The 20,244-nt window shown below is 49.3% G+C and overlaps 1 protein-coding gene across 2 annotated transcripts in view; it reads right to left on the bottom strand.

Annotated features, from left to right (window-relative positions):
- The window catches only part of LOC142817837 (metabotropic glutamate receptor 5-like), a 441,308-nt gene that overhangs the window by 14,793 nt on the left and 406,271 nt on the right, over positions 1 to 20,244 (bottom strand). For both annotated transcript variants that reach the window (XM_075895691.1, XM_075895690.1), the window contains one exon: positions 16,680 to 17,312. In XM_075895691.1, coding sequence (XP_075751806.1) covers positions 16,680 to 17,312 — 633 coding nt within the window. The remainder of the gene's footprint in view (positions 1 to 16,679; positions 17,313 to 20,244) is intronic.

Here is a 20,244-nt window from a genome sequence, read left to right as displayed (position 1 = left end):
ACGTGAAGTTTACGCAGCAGGCACCAAGATCGCAAGTTTTGCTCTTTTCATGCTTACAACAATTCATTCTAACAGTGTATTGCACATGTCAAGAAGGGACGCAACGCTCTTGTCCGTAAGCGTGTCGTAGTTTAGCCTCAGACTACCGTCCCCCTCCCACACTCACGCACACAAACAGATGCATGCAGCCTCGCCGCAAGGCGCCGCAGTTTCTAGTGATTGGACGCGCTGCGCGACCGTTAATTATGAGCAAGTTTTGCTGCTACGGAACGCCGTAGACAAGAAAACGCGGAACAAGAACACAGGCCACGCTAATCCGGTTCTTCCGCAAGCAACTTCGGCATAGATCGATGGCACGCAGCAAGCTACCGAACATGGACTGCGAGGGACAATGGAGAGTAGGAGAGGGTGATACACGAGAAGGGACGACCGTGTCCCTGGGTGCGAACAGAGGATGAGGCATGTAGCAGAAGCTCCAAGTTGGCAGCTCTGAAGCTGCAACTGGTGCGTTGTGCAGGCCGAATACAGTGTGAATATAACTATGAATAGCAGCAAACGAAAAGGTATAGAACTCGTTTATATATAGCAGAGCTATAGATACCACTACCACCGGAGAGAAGAAGTGGAACGAGGGTGGAGTTGCTCAGCGTCGAAGTAGATTACGTAGTACGATGACAACAACGCGCTGCTTGTTTGACTTCACTGACAATCTGGAGCCCTGAGCTACAAGAAAGCATAGGGGTTGGTAGTATGTGAAATTCGGCGGGCTTATTATTCTTATTGATTATCAATGTTCTATGGTTTCGATTTGATGCATAACTTGTTCAGACATCCGCGAGTCGTTCAAAATTATATCAGGAATAGACAGTATTAGAATAATGTACGCAGGGTTAGCGTTGGTCAGGTACTATGCGCGGTTTTCAGAACTTGACATGGATACCCAAAAGTATAGAGCGAATGACTCATGTGACACGGCGACAAATGCTATATGACACAAAGCTTTGCTTATTCTAGTCTAGAACTGCGCAAGTACAACATGTATTTCGGTGCAAAATATTTTAGTAGAGATGAAAAACGCTTTCGTCTACACTGATTACAATATTCTAATTTCGCTGTTTTTACTGCAATTTTTCATATTCACTAATCCGTGCAGTGCAACGTATACGTGACGTGCCGTTACGCAGAATACCCCGAAGGCCTCACACAAGCTTCACTCAATTTTTTTGTTTTGTTTTGCGCTTTGTTTCATGTCCGAAACATGTCTTCCGCGATGCTTTGCGTTTTGCTTATGAATCACTCTAACCAAGCCTGTTCAACTCCAGAGCGATGCACAATGTAATTGCATTAGCATCGCTGCAACGCGAACCGAAAACCTCGCTATTCGTATGCGTCGACTACAATTAAATGTACCACATTATTGCTGTTACTTTTTTATTATTTTCTTTGCACGAAAACAAAGTAAACGAATATTTAGAACTGGCCAGCTTCCTAGGGAAGTACTGAATTTGTTGTTCTTCCGAAAAGAAACGTCACCGATAAATCGCTGGATGCAGTGGCCAAGAATTTCGTGCCTAGGGAACAAATTTCTGGTACACTACAGCGCAAAAAATACACAGAAAACGCGCAGAAAACACAAAGACAACAAGGCCGCCGAACACGCATGCATATCTTACCGACGACGTTTCGTCGCAATTTCTTCGGCAGGTCTAGACGCTTGCGAATCCGAAGAAAATTGGCGGTAGTCGTGGCCAACAGTCTAAACCCAGTCCGGACCATGATACCAGTCTGTACCACACCACACCAAATTTGACATTCATCTTAAGAGCTTACTTGACGAAGCCGATCTAGGCGCAGTAACGGTCTTCAGATGCGTGGACGATTTTTCACTCATTTTAAATGCAGATTAAATTACTGGACTACCGCTACTGGCTACGTCAATCGTAGAAGTGTTTGGACAGCCTCTTTCATACTGAAGTTCAAGGTCGTCTTACAACAGGCCCGCTTCATTCAATATTTTTATCTTCGACACTGGACGGAGACGCTGGCGGCGGCGAGTCAAGACGTGCCCGCGTCGGCTCCCGGATTTTGCCAACTTTTCTAGCATTTTGTCGTCGAGTGTCCATGTTTATTTGTGCAAATCTTTTCCGCGAAGTTCTAAGGACCACGCGGACACCCTCTTTTGCCACAGTGAGTGTTTTTTCACCATTTCACGGACATTTGTGTGCCTCCGTCGGCGGCGTCTCACCTAACGAGCACTTCGGAGACCAGGCCTAGGCCTAGCTCATCTAGGCCACCCAGCCGGCCTCAGGGGTGGCTCGGCGCCACTCGTCCGTTACCATGATGGAATATCGAGTAGAGGGAGAAAACATTTCCCCGGAGGAAGTCACTCAAGACCAGGGATGGCAAACTGCGGGCGCCAGAAGAGTTAACGCCAAATCGCGGGGAGGTGGCCCTAACGCCGCGGCAACGCTTTCGGCGTCCCGTGGCGACAAGCATAGCGGCGCAGCGCTGAAGTCCAAGATTATTAGGGCAGGCCGAATGCCGGCTCTTCCCAAAGAAGACATCAAAATCGTCATTCGACCAAGAGGTGGACTGAATATCTCCAAAATTGGAGCGGCTGCGGTGGCTGACGCTATACTTGCAGCCGCCGGCATCAGACCCGATGAGCTCTCACAAGACACTCTGTGCCCGAACTTACAGCAAAACATTATGGTGGCCAGCACTCCTAGACGGGAAAATGCCGATCGATACTCCCGCCTCAAGCAAATCCGCATCTCGGGCAACATCCACGAACTCTGCGCGTACGAGACTGCCCCACACTCCACGTGCAAGGGGGTCATACGTGGCATACCGTTGCAAGACGACCCTGCGACGCTGGATGGCAAGATCGTTAACCAGAAAAACCCGCTCGCACTGGCAGCTAAAAGAATTGCTCAGACGGAGACTGTGATCATCGCCTTTGACGGGCACCGGGTACCGAATTTTGTCAGGTACGGAACGCTCCTGTTGAAATGTTCCCTATATAGAAAGCAAGTGGACGTATGCCACGCCTGCGGAAGACTCGGGCATTGCGCCGATGTCTGTCCAACACCTAGCGACGTCGTCTGTCGGGAATGCGGCCTTCCAAACCCGGATGAGCAGCACCAATGCACCCCAATATGCAAGTTCTGTGGCGGTCTGCACCTTACTGCCAGTAAAGAATGTGCGCATAGATTCAAGACTCCGTACATTGTTCGCCGACTACGCTTCGAGCGCGCCAGACAGCAAGAGGAGCTCTCCCCGCAGTCGATCCTTCGATCCTCCTATTCTCAAGCCTCATGTAGCCCTAGCCCTAGGAGAAAACGACGCTCGCGCTCGCGAGGTCGCTCCAGGAGCCGACGGGGCTCCAAAAGCCGCTCTGCCCCAAGATCACGACCATCATCGCCTTCTCCAGCGCGCTCCGGCTCCAGAGGCCGCTCCACGTCCCGCACCCGGAGCGGCTCGTCCAACAGGCCAAGATCCAACACACCCTCCGGTGGTAAAGGCAAGTCCTATCTAACGTGGGCCGATAGGGCCCGTGGCAACCAAGAGCAGGCGTCCAACTCCCAGGACTCGCACGACCCGCGTCTCACGAACGAGCTCCAAGAGCTTAGGCGTGCCAATGATAGTCTTAGGAAAGAAAACGCCCAGTTCAAGCAGGAAATCAGTCGGCTAGCCACCGAGATAGCCGAAATACGAAAATTGGCGCTCAAACCGCCGGCTCCTCCGGCCGCCACGAGTTCGTCAGCCATGGACACGGCGGAGGCTCCCCCCAAGGCGGGTGCAGTGAAGCGTCGCGCCCTGGATAGCTCAAGGGAAGACGAGACTCTGGAGCTCCTTTCGGAGCTCAAGAAGGCCATCTCCAACATACAGTCAGGCCTCTCTCAAGTACAAGAAATGATCGCGCACCCCCAGCTGGGTCTGGTCGCCCTCAGCGAGAGAATACTTAGACTGGAGGGGACCCACCACGGATTTTTGCCAAGCACATCGACAACACCAGTCCCAAACTCGAACAGTGTCATTGCCCCGCCGACAGAGGGTGCCATCCTGCAGGCGGCCCTCTCAAAACCCATGCCCAAGCCCAAACATGGATAACGAAACTAACGTCATAACAATGTGGCAGTGGAATTGCGCAGGGTTCGTCAGCAAACGGGCGACCCTGCGACAATACCTAAAAGGCATAAAGGATAAACCCCAAGTCATCACCTTGCAAGAAACGATCACATCATCACACATCAGGCTCCCTGGTTTCGTCACTGTGGCTTCCACTGAAGGGGGAAGGGGGGTGGCCACTCTGGTCAGTAAAAGGTTCACGTGCATTCAGCGAGACCTCGGTCCAGCGGACAATGGGGTTGAGTACGTCATGACGGAACTCCTAGTCGACCCCCCTAAGCGGTGCTTACGAAGGAACAGTATTTTCATATTAAATGTCTACTGCAGGCCCAGCGTACACAGAGCCAGGGCTGGTGGTCTTCTGAAGAAGGCCGTGCATTTTGCCGGCTGTCAACCTCTTGTCGTCATGGGGGACTTCAATGCCCAGCATCAGGCGTGGGGTTACCTCACCAATACGAAGAAGGGTAGAGACATATGGCTCACGGCAACGGAGAAAGATCTGACACTGGTAACCAATAAGGACTTCCCGACCAGGAGAGGGAACTCGGTGTGCCGAGATACAACCCCGGATCTCACCTTTGTCAAGAGTCTGGAAAACGTCAAATGGACCAACACAGCTATCGACCTCGGTAGCGATCATTGCATCATCGAAGTGCTCATAGAGGTTGCCCGCAACAAGACGAGGACTTTTAAGTTCATCGACTGGGACTTGTTCCGAGCCAACCGCTCCGAGCACGTCCTTTCCCCGGATGCGGACCTAGACTCTTGGTGCGACGGGTTAAAAGAAGATGTGGCCAGCGCCACCAAAGAGGTGACAACCGATCTGGAGGTGGACAGGATGGACAGTAGGCTCGCGCATCTGTTGGAAGCCAAGCAGGCACTGCTCGCGAGATGGAAGACTCAGCGCCATAACAGAAGACTGCGCAAGAAAATGTCCGAAATCAACAAAACGGTAGAAGATCATTGCAAGGTCTTATGCAAGCAGCAATGGGATGAGCTCTGTGATTCTATGGAGGGCCAACTCAAGACCGGTAAAAGCTGGAGACTCCTCAAACACCTACTGCACGACGGCAACACCAAGTCCAATCAGAAGAGAGCTTTGGCGAAAGCTGTCCATTTGGCCACCGACTCAACTCCAGATGAGGTGATCACGGAGAAGCTCATAGACAAGTACCTGGCGGCCACGGACGATCCGGTACCTCCCCAGTTTCCCGACTACGAGGGGCGCGACGCGCCATCGATGGACGAGGACTTCACCGTGGCTGAGGTCAAGCGGGTTCTCGCATCCCTCAATAGCAGATCCGCCCCTGGGCCAGATGGGGTAACCAACAAAATGCTCAAGCACCTCGACGACGACTCGATCGAGTTTCTTACAGACAAGATCAACGAAATCTGGCGCAGCGGTCTCATTCCCAAGAGCTGGAAAGCGGCCTGCACAGTACTGATACCCAAGCCGGGTAAGGCACCGAGCATCGAGAATCTTAGGCCAATCTCGTTGACGTCGTGCGTCGGGAAGGTGGCCGAGCACGCCATGCTCAACCGCCTCACTGACCACCTCGAGTCTAACGAATGCTATACCCACAACATGATTGGCTTTCGGTCGGGGCTCTCGACTCAGGACGCCATGAAGCTGATCAAGCACCAGGTCATTGACTCCGGCTCCGCCGACACCAAGGCGATTCTTGGATTGGATTTGGAAAAGGCTTTTGACAACATATCGCACGCCTTTATTCTCAAGAGCTTGTCTGAGTTTCACGTCGGCAAGCGGGCGTACAATTTTGTGCGCTCCTTCCTTTCGTCGCGGTCCACAAGACTGAGGATTGACGATTTTTTGACCCACGAAATTACCCTTGGGCCAAAAGGGACACCTCAGGGGGCGGTGATCTCCCCGACGCTGTTCAATATCTGCATGATCAACCTGTCGAGGGCCTTGAACAAAATCCCGAACATTAACCACACGATCTACGCAGACGACATCACCATCTGGTGCTTCAGCGGATGTGAGGGTCAGGTCGAGAGTGCTTTGCAAGAGGCCATCGATGTGACGGAGCGCTATCTCATCCCCACCGGGCTAAGGTGCTCGCCCGCTAAGTCCGAGCTCTTACTGTATAAGAAGAGGCCCAGAGGCGGTTCTCACCGGTCCTGGAAGCCAGCAATGGAGAGCCACATTACGTGATTCACCGGTAACGGCTCCCCAGTTCCGCGGGTGGACACTATCAGGGTCCTTGGAATGTTTATCGAGTCTAACGGAGCCAATGGAGCAGCCGTCAAACGCATTTGTTCCAAGACCGAAAGCGCCCTCGGACTGATTCGAAGAATCGCTAACAGGCACCGCGGAATCAGGGAGGACAATCTGATCCGGATTATCCACGCATTCGTGCTATGCCACCTCGCTTATACGGCGGCTATGCACAACTGGCTCGTGTCGGAGCGCAACAAAATCAATGCCCTAATCAGAAGAGTCTTCAAGCTGGCCCTTGGCATTCCCGTTCGAACGCACACGGAAGACCTCCTGAAGTTGGGAATCCACAACACGTTCGAAGAAATTGTCGAAGCCCAAGAGTTTGCACAGTTTGTCAGACTGTCTGGCACCCCAGCGGGTAGAGCCATACTCGGCATGCTGGGACGAAACCCCACGGTTGTCGGTCCTGACGCTATGAAGCTGCCCAGCGACGTAAGATCCAAGATCCAGATTGCGCGGATGCCGCGCAATATGCATCCAACCTACAACGAAGCACGAAGACGAGCCAGGGGTAAATCTCTGCTCGCCAGTGCCCGCTTGGACAAGGATCGAGCCTGCTTCGTCGATGCTGCTTCGTACATTCAAGAAGAAGCCTTCTCCTCAGTGGTCGTCGACTGTGATTGCAGAGTCATCAGCTGCGCTACCATCCGCACTTCTAGTTCCAGCGTTGCAGAGCAGGTTGCCATTGCTCTTGCATTGACGGACGGTGTACATGACACAATTTATTCAGACTCCAAGGCCGCTATCAAGGCCTTCCAGATGGGCATGGTGGCTCCCCAGGTCCTACAGATTATTCAAAAAGTCAAAGACCTCAAAAATCACTCATTGGTCTGGTTTCCTGCGCATCTTGGAACCATTGAGGGTGCCTCGCTCAATCCCAACGAGGAGGCGCACTCGGCTGCACGAGGTTTGACTGACCGTGTGCCGGGTAACGCGTCATCTCCTGGGCGACCTGAGCCTCTCTGCTCGTACAACGAGATATGCAAGCACCACTATCTGTCAAGAAGACTGCTGCCTCTACCACACTCCTCGCTATGCAGGGCCCAAGCTGTTACTCTCCGACTGCTACAAACAAACACTTACCCGAGTCCTGCGGCACTGCACAAAATGTACCCTGAACGGTTTCCAAGCCCGGACTGCCCCCTGTGTGGTGGTTATGCGGACTTCGAACATGTACTGTGGGGCTGCGCCTCTGCCGGTCCCCCTTTCACCCAAGAGGAAATGAAGCGACTCATCAAGGCCCAGGACCAGACCTCTCAAATCCTGGCCGTCCAGAGGGCCCGCGCGAGGGCCGTCAGGTTTAACCTAACGGTCCCCGAGTGGGCCTAGCCAGGTGACGCTGAGTTTACTCGCGTCTATTGTGGACCGAATAAAGTTGTTTCACCTCACCTCTTCGACACTTCTTTAATCAAGGTGACCCCATCTTCTGGGCTTACAATCAGAGAACAAAAAAAATGGCAGCATATCCACGGAGTGAATGATGGATAGTGGGGCGAAGCATCCGTCCGTCCATTTGATTGATTTGTGGGGTTTAACGTCCCAAAACCACCATATGATTATGAGAGACGCCGTAGTGAAGGGCTCCGGAAATTTTGACCACCTGGGGTTCTTTAACGTGCACCCAAATCTGAGCACACGGGCCTCGACATTTCCGCCTCCATTGGAAATGCAGCCGCCGCAGCCGGGATTTGAACCCGCGACCTGCGGGTCAGCAGCCGAGTACCTTAGCCACTAGACCACCGCGGCGGGGCCGTCCGTCCATTTGTTCTTGCTTCCGTCCATCCATGCGTGCGTTTGTGTAGCTGGCCGTGCGTCCATCCGCCCGTCCGTGCGTGCGTCTGTTCGTGCGCCCGCACATTCATCTGTGCGTCCGTTCCTGCTTTCGACCATGCATCTGCTCCTGCGTCCGTCCATGCGCCCATCCGTCTATGCAGCCATACGTGCGTCCGTCCATGCATCTGTCTGTGTGTCCGTTCGTCCACCAATTCAACCCTCCAAGTACCACCTTCTAGCATCTTCTCATCATATATTCCTCATATAGAAGCACCGTCATCCAGCGGACATTCTAAGGACTGAACTAGAGGAGGCACACGCACACTTTCTTGCGGTTTGCGCTTCGTGTCTACTTCCCACCTTTAACCACCTCGAGTTAATGGTATATACTAGTTCACTGTATTCATGGCACTGCGGCCCAACGCTCGCTAAACCTTTCTAAAACCTAGGAGTTTACGCCCAGCGAATATGACGTAGCAACCCTTTCTTGTCTTCTGTGCGTTGTTGAACAATAAAAAATTCGCAGAGTGCGCGTTAACTAACAGCCGATTTTTTCTGTCTCTCATTCCCCCTCAGCAGTCATTGGCATGTACATTGAGCACTATCTTTTATTTTTCAACAACGCACAGAAGAAATCTCTCACCGGCATCACCTTGGAAGTCAAAATGTTATACTTGTTACACACTACTACAACGGCTACGAGGGACGAATGGGTGCCGCTATAAGGAGCTTCGCCCCTAAAAAGAAAAAAAACCCGTACTGCTCTGCGGTTCCACAAATCCCAAGGTCCTTAAAGGGGTAATCGCCAAATCATGTCTCCAGTCAGCCCTTCTGAAGTCTTGTCCACACAGGTTAACGGAGAGCTTTAGTCTCCAAACTGTACGATTGCAACAGGCAGGGCACTCCTATTCACTTCATCTTGAGGTCGCAGAAACTCTGCTTAATCAGCTTCGCTAGGAGCATGCTGTAGACGTAGGCGCTACGCCGAAAAGGCGTGCGTACGAGATGGTCCCGTATGTGCACAAAGTGTCACATAACTTGAAAAATCTCGCAGTTTGTTTACTATGTTTCACCGCTTGGATTCTGCACTACCAAAGCTACGGCGTGTAAGAAAGCCGCACGCTTGCGCAAGTAAAGGTAGTCATCCTTCGGCAGCAACAAAAAAAATAGAGAAAAGGAGCGTTGAAGCGGGAGACGCGAAGGAACGCTTCAATAGAGAAACAGACATACGAGAGCCACGAACAGCGTCGGAGAAAAACAGCCACAAAGTGAAGTTATCCACCGGCATAAGACTTTAACAATCTTCAGCAGAGCAACCTATTCAAGCTTCTTGATGTTCCCGGTGTTGTTGCTTATTTAATAACTTCACTGCATTTTTAAGTTAACAAACTAGACATAATAACTACAGTTCGTTACGCAGGCACCATGAATACGGTGGGAAGACGACACGGCGCGAATGAATACATGTGGAGGGGCTAAGCGCCCTTCATATTGGTTAAGGGGCCTCTAGCCTCAACAGTGGTGAAGGGAACTTCTGAAACTGGGCTTCTTTTTCCACACCATGTAAATTAGCAACATAATGCAGACGCGTCCCAAGCACTCTAACAAGTCAATGCTGCACTAACAAACATGAATACCAGTATGTCGAGTGAACGTATGTCGTTGTATGCAAAATCCCATTAGGCTGAGGTCTTGTTTACTTTGGGCAGACTGGTCAGTGCCTTAATAACCGGATACGACATTACCAGAGGTGCTTAATGGCACGAAAGGCGTCAAAGCACGATTTAAATTCTGAAGTATGCGATTGTTTCCCATGGTTTAGGAATGTGGTAGTAGTAAGTTGCGGAGACACAGAACTGAAACGAGAGATGTTAGAAGAAACTCTGATATATGATTGTGAACCAGACATGTGCGTGAGTGGCACTTATGTAGCTATTTTAAGTAACAAATTGCGTTTAAGTAACAAATTTCGTTTCATTAATCACCACGTTTAGCTGCGATTCTATACGATGCCTTCTTTAACAGTGTCTGCCCTTTTCCTTGTAGCTTTTTTCATCTTTTCTTCCTCTTTTCTGCCTTTAGGTAATGAACTGTGTATCGACGTGTCACTTACCTATTGGTCATTTTAAAGACGACGTCCTTCCTGGGATACTTTACATTTGGTCTGTCTGTATGTCTGTCTGTCAAACAAACGATTCCTTGCCGCCACTTGGCCAAACTCTAAGCACTTGTTTAACGCCCAGCCATCTTGAACTGGTGGTTGCACTCATACTTATGAGCATTGTTGATGAAAAAAAGCTAATATAACGCATTTCTGACCAGCAATAATAATACGTGTGTATTTGGTGATGTGTTCCTTTACTAGAAAACACACACATACGTAACTCTAAAGACGCTAGTGTTTCTTAGAATGCACTTAAACTGCGACGCTATGTACGAAAGAAGGCTGGCAGAAGATCGTCTTCTGACGACATTTGCAGCGAAGTATGCAGATACGCGGTTAAGGTTCAAATATGATAGTGTTTCTTACTATGTTTAGAAAAAAAATTGATAGATCCCACGTACAGTGGGAATCGATGATATGCGAAGCACGAATGAAGAAGATTAACATGCCACTTTCAAAGCAGCACAACGTTAAGAGGTGGAGGTATATTATGCCGTACACGACTTCAGTGTCATGATTATTATGTTTGGATGTGTCGTTTACCTTCGTCATCTATTCATGTCACGTGATGCCAAATTTAGTATTCTGGAGATAGCTAAACGGCCGCGAGCACGCTATAAGCGTGGTATGTTGTCATGTTCTTACATGACACGCGTCTCATGTTTATCATGTTTGCACCAGTCATATACCTTCGTCATTCATTGACGTCACGTAGCACCAAATTGGTATTTGGGGAGCTAGCGAAACACGTTCGACTGCATCATGAAGGGCCCAATATACTCCAACGTAACGTTGACGCGCGGGAACGCTTGGTACAACGACGCTACGTTAGCAAAATGCGAGCACGCTATAGTCTGACGCCAGGCGCGTTTAGCGTCCGTAGGCGCGGCTCGAAGGCAACCAGCGCGAAATACGACATGCTACATTTTGCGCCGATACGTTACCAAGACAACACTGCGTCTCCCTCTTTTTGTGACGGAGGTACGCCAGACGCGCTGACACGCGCATGTGTCACAGCAACGCAGTGCGGCGTGCGCCTGCGAGTATATGGCAGGACGGGCGCCTGGCGTGGCAACGCCGGCTAACACGCGAACCGTGCCATGTCGAAATGTATTGGCGCCTTGACTGTGGCATGTAGTCATGTTGTCACATGACACGCATCTTATCACTATCATATTTCCACCAGTCACATACCTTCATCACTCATTGACGTCACGTAACACCAAACTTGGCATATGTGAAGCTAGCGAAACGGCCACGAGCGCATCATGAGTGTGGCATGTAGTCAGTTCTTGCATGACACGCATGTCGTGATTATCATGTTTGGCTGTGTCATCTACCTATGTCGTTGGTTCGTGTCACGTAATACCGAATTTCGTACTTGTGAATCTAGCGAAACGGTCGCTAGCGCATCATGAGCATGGAATGTAGTCATTTTGTTACATGACCCACATCTCATGATTTCCATGTTTGCACCAGATACTTTCGTCATCCATTCACGAACCGTAATACCAAATTTTTTATATGTGACGCTAGCAAAATGGCCGCTAGCGCATCATGAGCATAGCATAAAGTCGTGTCAGTACATGACACCCACGTCATAATTTTCATGTTAGGGTATGTCGCTTGTGTTTGCCATTCAATCATGTCTTACCATGCCAGTTTTGCAACATGTCATGAGAACGAAACCGCCACAAGAGCAGCAAGACCATGAAAAGTAAATCATGACAATAATGATATACATATCATTTTCATGTTACGACTGGCTAAATATGCTCGTCATACTGTGATGTTTTATCATACCAAGTTTCGTATCGATACCATTATCCAAACGGCGAGGAGAGCTAAAAGTCGAAGGCGGCTAGATAGATACGCTCAAAGTCGCCGAAGTTCCCTAAGAAATGCTTCGCATTTAAAAAAATGGCAACACATCCACGGAGTGAATGATGGAGAGTGGGGCGAAGCATCCATCCGCCCATTCGTTCTGGCTTCCGTCCATCCATGCGTCCGTCTGTGTGAGCGTCCGTGCATCCATTCGCCCGTCCGTGCGTGCGTATGTTCGTGCGTCCGCACGTCCATCTTTGCGTCCGTCCCTGCGTTCATCTATGCATCCGCCCCTGCGCCCATCCATGCGTCCATCCGTCGGCGCAGCCATCCGTGAGTCCGTCCATACATCTGCTGTGTGCCCGTTCGTTCATCTGTTCAACACTCCAAGTACCACATCTCGCATCTTTTCAACATATATTCCGCATATGCACCGCCATCCAGCGGACATTCCAAGGACTAAATGAGAGGTAGCACACGCACACTTTCTTACGGCTTGCGCTTCGTGTCTACTGCCCACATTTAACCACCTCGAGTTCATGGTATATACTAGTTCACTGTATTCATGGCACTGCGGCCCAACGCTCGCTAAACCTTTCTAAAACCAAAGAGGTTATGCCCAGCGAGAGCAACCCTTTCTTGTCAGATGATACTCAATATACATTTGAATGGCTGCTAAGGGTGAATGAGAGACAGGGGAATTCGGCTTTTAGTTAACACGCACGCTGCGATTTTTTTTTTTTTTTTGTTCAACAACGCGCAGAAGAAGTCTCTCACCGGCACCACCTTCGAGGTCAAAATGTAAGACTTGTTACACACTACGACTACTACTACGACTATGAGAGACGAACAGGTGCCGCAATAAGGATTGATTGATTGATTTGTGGGGTTTAACGTCCCAAAACCACTATATGATTATGAGAGACGCCGTAGTGGAGGGCTCCGGAAATTTTGACCACTTGGGGTTCTTTAACGTGCACCCAAATCTGAGCACACGGGCCTACAACATTTCCGCCTCCATCGGAAATGCAGCCGCCGCAGCCGGGAATCGAACCCGCGACTTTCGGGTCAGCAGCCGAGTACCTTAGCCACTAGACCACCGCGGCGGGGCTGCCGCAATAAGGAGCTTCGCCCCTAAAAGAAATAGTAACACAAGGACGCAGTATGAGCCCTTTCTGATCCGAAAAGGTAGCCACGTTAAACTCGCTGGGCATGCGAGGAAAACGCTCCTTCTTAATCGCCGAACGCCAACAGCTCATCATGCGCTAGTAAGATGACTGCCGCAGCCGCCGTCATACGGTTGGCACGGCTTCACTCGTAGGCTAGAAGTTACATTCCAGCATTTTTTTTTAAACCTTCTTGGTTCAACCCGATGTAAGTTCTCGACCGGGTATTGTTGGAAAAGAGAAAAGATTGTCACTGGATCTTTGTTCCACTAAGTAAAGAAAAAAAACACGATAATCCAAATGTTATTTATAGAGGTTGTTGAGTTTTTATTTTCCAGTGTTTGACCACATGGATAAAGGATTGGGTGTTTTGAGATCGAAAGCTGCGGCTCACTCCCCAAGGAGAAAGGTCCCACGAAAAGAGCATGCACAGGACGAGCACGAAGAGCTGTCACAGCTGGACACTTAATCCTCGAACACAAAGAAGGGCACATGAGAAGGGTGCACAAGTATAATACAAAGGACGAGCGCAAACTGACAAGAATATCCGGGGTTTAACGTCCCAAAACCGCGATATGCTTATCGGAAACGCCGCAGTGGAGGGCTCCGGAAGTTCCGACTACCTGGGATTCATTAACCTGCGGCCGAATCGAGGCGCAAGGGCGTCAAGCGATTTCGCCTCCACCTATATAAAATGCGGCCGCTGCGCCAAGGATTACATCTCGCAACCTTCAGTGGATGGCAGTGTTTATCGTTTTGTCCGTAAAGGAGAAAGAGTAAACCCGATGCTCACGCTTTGTTTACCCTTTCCCGTTTTTATCTTACATTCTTTTATATGAACGACTCGGTGCGTAATAGCCAGGTGTGCCGGCTCGGCCATAAAACCCTGTTTTCAGTACACGCATTCCTGAGTATAATATCGAAAATATCGAAGCGGGTGGACTAGCGCTACGCTCTGTTGACTTGAAGTAGTGCTATCCCGTCTCTTCCAACTTGATATTGTTTTTATCAGAAGACTATTCTGATGCTGACAAGCACCATACACGTTCGTAGATATCTCTTGTTAGCCGACAAGAACAAGCATTTACGACCACGAAGCCGTCAGCCGACAAAACTCCACTACGGCCCTGTATTACACAATCTTCCTGCCATCTCTGAGTTTCTCTTGCTTTATTTATTTTTTAGCTTTCTTGTAAACTACCATTCCAAATTCTCTTCCATTACTGCTGTGACAAAAAACATCCTGGCAAAATGATTGAAACGAGGAATTCGATGAAGCAGAAGGTAGAAACACGGGTGAACTTTTTTTCTATTTGAAAAGAAGGCGGTCAACGTAGGCGAGAAGGATGGGGAGGAGGGATTCACATGCTCCACTCCTTATGCAGGTTTTCGCATGCGTGACTGTCTTTGAAAAGCCAAGCACCAAAGCCCAAATACGAGGCAGGCGTGCGTACTGCAGCAGCGTCGCGGTGGCAGCTGCGGGTGACGTCGTTCAGGCAAATAGAGAACAACAAGATATAATAATATTATGTTGTCCGCGACAGGCAACTACGCAGTGGCGATAACGGCAGCTTTTCCACCGGTGCCGCCTCAAAAAAGGATTTCTTGTTGGCTCGGCTGCTTGGCTTCTCTTCTGAGTGTTCGTGCGTGTGTGCGTGTGTGTGCGTTTGTGTGTTTGTGTGCGTGCGTTTGTGTGTTTGTGTGTGTGTGTGTTTGTGAATCCCGTGTTTAAAACCTCATTTCGCGTTCTCCGCTGCAGGTGATGTGTATAGGCACGCATACATACAGGACCGCGCAATGCGGCTTACGAAGAGAGCCTTATAGAGCCACGCCACAGTCGCCAGAACAAACTTTGGGTCAAAATACAACGCTGTGAGCTCCTGCATGTGTATCAGATGTCGTTACCAAGCTGCGGGCAGACTCCTACCATCCCCTCCTCGGTACCGACGTTTCATCAGAACACCGGTGTTTTATTTATAATGATTATTTTTCGTATAACTGCGTTGCTTCAAATCTGCTACAGTATGGCTAAGAGGTACAATACATGGTGGTTCGTGACTGTGCAGACCAATATTGCAAAAACGATTTTAACATACACTACATGTAAGGGTTTTCATTCTTGTGCTATTGTCTATTTTCGCGTTTTGTCGGCAAATACAGATATGGACGCTCCCAGTCCACCATGGATCTCGAGCTATAAGATCACCTGGGTGTTTTTAATAAAAACTTGGCTAGTGTCACCAAACAGAATGTTCGAAGCACGCACTGCCTAAATGTCGTGATAGAGAAATTGAAATTCACAGCTGGAGAGAAACTGACAGATCCCAGCTTGTGATAAACACCATGGTCACACGTTTCAGCTGCACTGGTTTAGCTCCATCTGTTTAGAGTGCTTGGGCGCCGATTTTTTTTTTTCTTGTTGATCCTGGTGTGTTTAGGTTCGAAGGCTGCATGGAAACTGCATACGCTAACCTAATAGCGCATTGCATTACAGCAAACGATCTCGCATTATTAGTTCGCCATTCATTCACTGCTTCTCGCAGTACATTGGTGTCAAAGTTCCGGAAATTTGCAGCACAAATTTCAACTAAATTCTTGTCACTGAGACCATACGCGTGTTACTTATTTAGCAATGCTGCCATTCTCACCGTATATCATAGCAGTGAAGCCGTATACATATAAATAGAAAAAAAGCACTATTAATTCCCTTGTAATAATCAAAACCACAAGTAAGCAATACAATAAAATTAGTAATACCAGCTAGGCCGCATGGCATGAGTACAAATGACAACGAAACCACAAATCACCGCAATTATAGTTAAGACTCAATCTATGGTATAATTTCTATGTTAAACAATTGTTCCAGACACCTCAATGCCAACAGTATTTTCTCCAGCGTAAATCCAATCATATAGCTGAGTTTGTAGTAATAGTAAACGCATAGCTAAGTATGTTAAAAACATCCTGCTGCATACGTATGACACATTTTTACCGATTAGCAATTTCATATGACTAGTAAACTTTGACACGTTCTCACAAGTTGTCATGCAAATGGTACCATGGGCCCCGTCAGCATTCTACTTAGCGGCCTTAAGCCTAGAAGCATGCTCGTAGCCAAAAAGGGTGCCCTGCACCCCCCCCCCCTTCCGAAGTTTGTATGATGGGGGGTGTTTTCCTGAAAATAAATGAAAATATGTGTTTTAAGGCCTTCAAAAAATGCGCCGTCTCCCCGCGAAGAACATTCCTGGCGGCGAGCCTGCCAGTAAGTTTATTGGAAATATTGTGTATGCAGTTCTGGCAAAAAAAATATAATTACTGGTTGAACGAAACCTTCTGACCAACCACGCACAATCAGATGAGTCAAAATGTTTTCCCTCACCTGGGTGATTCCATTGAGAACTCTGACGTGGAGTGCGACGAGTTCCTGGAAACGGCCGAGGCACCCGAGGCAGTGGCCGTGGCCATGTTTGAGTTCATGTAGCCAATGTGGCATCGCACGTCTTTGGCCGTGGTGAAGGCGCTGCGGTTGTTCTTGTCCGGCCGGAAGAGGATGATGTAGACGCGGGGCATGAAAAGCAGCACCAGGGCGACCTCGGCCGAGAAGCTGATGCAGAGGCAGAGCGTGATGACCTTGTGCTTGCTGCCGAAGTAGATGGGCACGAACGCGGCCCATATCACTAGAGTCGTGTACATTGTGAAGCCAATGAACTTGGCCTCGTTGAAGTTCTCCGGCACGTTGCGCGTCTTCACGGCGTACACCGTGCACATGGCGATGAGAAAGAAGTCGAAGCCCAGCGGAGCGATTATGCCCAGCGTGGTGGTGTTGCAGATGAGCTTGACGCGGTCCAGTGCCGGGTAGTCGAACATGGAGTCGGGCGGCTCGAGCACCACCATGGCGCCGATGATGGCACCCTCGACGGAGATGAGCAGCCACGTGATGACCACCTGGGCGGTGGCGCTCATGAACCGGGGCTTCTTAGTGATGATCTTCTTCTTGGAGCCGGCCAGGATTCTGCAAGGTCAGAATTGGTATTACGGTGAAGTTACATAGTTTCGTATTGGCAGTGGCATTAACAAATGGGTTTCCATCTAAAACTTTCAAATATAATGACTCTATGGTAAACGGAATGAGCATTTTCTGAGGCCAACAAACTTTCGTTAGTACAGCCAGGTTTGTACGCTAAGGTTCCGTGTGCCCGCCTGTTTGAGCAAAACAAGAACACAACAAAATTTCGGTTCTGTATCCTGCAAAACCAATGCCAGTCACATGTGTAAATCTTGTGAAGCGTCCCAGCAGTCGTGGAGTAGGAAATTTCAAGTAAGTTGTAGATGGCTCAAGAGTGGAGTGCTGCCGACATGCACAGCGGCACAGTATGAAAGCCAGCAATCTGTGGGTCATCTGACGCGAGGCGCCGCGTCTGGCGTCACCGAACCCCCCCACCCCCGCTTCAGACGCAATGTCTTTAGATGAGTACTTCAATCCCTTCCTGTATTGGTCATTGGTCCTATCCCTGAATCATTCAGGAACAGCCAAGACACGTCGTCTGAAATGAAAGCTTCCGTTCTGTAAGGCCTCCTATATACTCCTAAAAGCGGCGTTCAACGTCACCTTTTGTCTAGCAATCTACTCATAATGAGGTTGCGGTGAATACTGTTTTGTAAACACATGTTAGAAGATGTTGGCGCTGATCCCGCGTGGTGAAAATATAGCAAGGAGGTCTTTGAGTGTCTGAGCTTTAGGGTTACGCCGTAATGATGACGTGGATAAGCTAATCTAAGAATGTAACTGGACGCGGTTTCTCTTAGAGGAGATCCGCCTTTGTTCAGAGAATACAAGCAGCAGCACGACGCTCTGTTTTCTGTACACGACTAATATAAGGGCCCCTAGCACCTACTATTCACAATGAAATGACATTTCCTGCAATGTAGTTAACAAGTCATACCGGCAGCATATAGGATCCGGCCACGAAATGAACGCACAATCAAAAAAGAATCAGTGCTTGCTGTATCCTCTGATGTATTTACTGAAATTCACTGGTATTGCGGAAAATACATGTAACGAAAGACGCTGAACTGGGGCCTAGTGGATAATGTGGGAAGCCGGAGCAGTGAGCACCACCAACTGAGAAGTCCAGACAACAGAAAAAAAAAATAACACGACTGATCTCTGTGTCATAGGAATCGGCATAACACGATGGTGAATTGTGCATCCACAGATGTAGTTGAGCGTTTACTGTGCATCGTTTCGACCCTGGAGTGAAGGAACGTAAAGTGTAATTTCACGTGAAAAACGGCAAGGAGTTCGAAATTTGCAGCACACTCCTCAAGGAGAAAGGACGCCCGAAAAAAGCATACACTGGGCAAGCGCGAGTCAACTGACACGTCAAAACCCTTAAATTGCTCTGCTTACACTCAAAGAATGGCGCCCGGAACCAGTCAACTAGTATACACACACACTAGGAGTGTTAACAAAGAAGTGTCACATGTGAGCAGCACGCTCCTTTCGCCGATGCGACTTTTAAAGCGAGCAAAGTGACCTTCGTGTTCTCTGTAGGTTTAGCGCACACTTGCGATGACTGTAAAAGATGCACAAACCAACCCCGTGATGATATAAGCGCGCGCGCGCGAGTGTCCACGCCCTGTTGAAGCGTGCGCAGGTCGCAAGGAGCGGGCCGACGACCTTCAAAGCGCGCCCTCCGCTCCCTTCGCACCATCTCGCTACTAATAACAAGAATACGCTGAAGCCACCAAGCGCTGAGCAGCACCAATGGTAAATGGCGTATACAAGTAGCTCGCCGTTAGGACGCTGACTAACCTACCTCTGTGGCCGAGTCGATCCGTGCACCGCGCTACTCAACAAGATGTCGTAGGTTCGACTCCTGGTGGTGCAACTACTTCTCTAGTTTTTTTCTTTGCCAACGATTATTGTATTGCGACTTTTTTCTGCCAACAATTCAGTGTTTACAAACACAGGCCCTTGATGAGATCTCGTTTTGTTCACCGATGTGCCGTAATAGCATCGGTGGACAAGAGCTTTAGAAAATTGGCCACTGTTTTTTTTGGGGGGTTTCCTTCCCTTATTTTCCGAAATATATTTAAATAAATGTTGTTTTGAGCTACATAAAAATCACAAAATATTCCTCTGTACATTACGCACGTTCCTTTTATGTGTGAAACGAAAGGGAGACTTTCCTATCTCTTGAAAAGAACCTGAAAACGTGCATTCTGTTTCGACGTTACGAGCTGGTAAATGCGGTGACCGGAAGTTTTTTGGGGTACAACGCTTACAGCTTTGAAACTGTCTATATTTTACGGCGTCATATCTGTGACAGATACGCGTTGCGGTGGTGGACACCGGAATAAAACACTCTCGTGTTCTCTCTTTCATAACGGATACCTTTTTTGGGGGGCGAAGCTTTTTAGGGTCGAGCAATGTCCCCTGTCCGTCGGCGTGACACGCTTGGCACATAATCCACTCTAGAGTGGATATGTGCCTCAGGGGATGTGAGATGGTGGTACTTGGAGTGTTCACTAGATGGAAGCACAGACGTACGCACGGCCAGACAGACTAGCACGGACGAACACACGCACGGACGGACGAATAGATGGATGCATGAACATATGAACAGATGGATAGACGTACGCACGGACGGACGGACAGACGGACACACGGATAGACAGACGGATGCATGGACGGACGCAGAGATGGTCACGTGGGCGGACGGATGCAAGAAGAGACGGACGGACAGGCTGAAGGCCGCTTCGCCCCACTCATCATCATTCACTCCGTGGATATGCTGTGAGTTTTTTATTTCGTTCCTTTTTATTAATACGAACAATAACGTCTACGGATACCAGCGGCAGCAGCGGCGCCAGGCCTGCGCAGAACGCACAGAACGGTCACAATGAAAGTTGGAAGAGCTGTATTTCCGAAAACCGTTGTA

This window comes from Rhipicephalus microplus, chromosome 5, assembly GCF_043290135.1.
Source record: "Rhipicephalus microplus isolate Deutch F79 chromosome 5, USDA_Rmic, whole genome shotgun sequence".
In the NCBI taxonomy this organism is placed as follows: Eukaryota; Metazoa; Arthropoda; class Arachnida; order Ixodida; family Ixodidae; genus Rhipicephalus; species Rhipicephalus microplus.
This window is presented reverse-complemented; position numbering and strand designations above follow the sequence as displayed.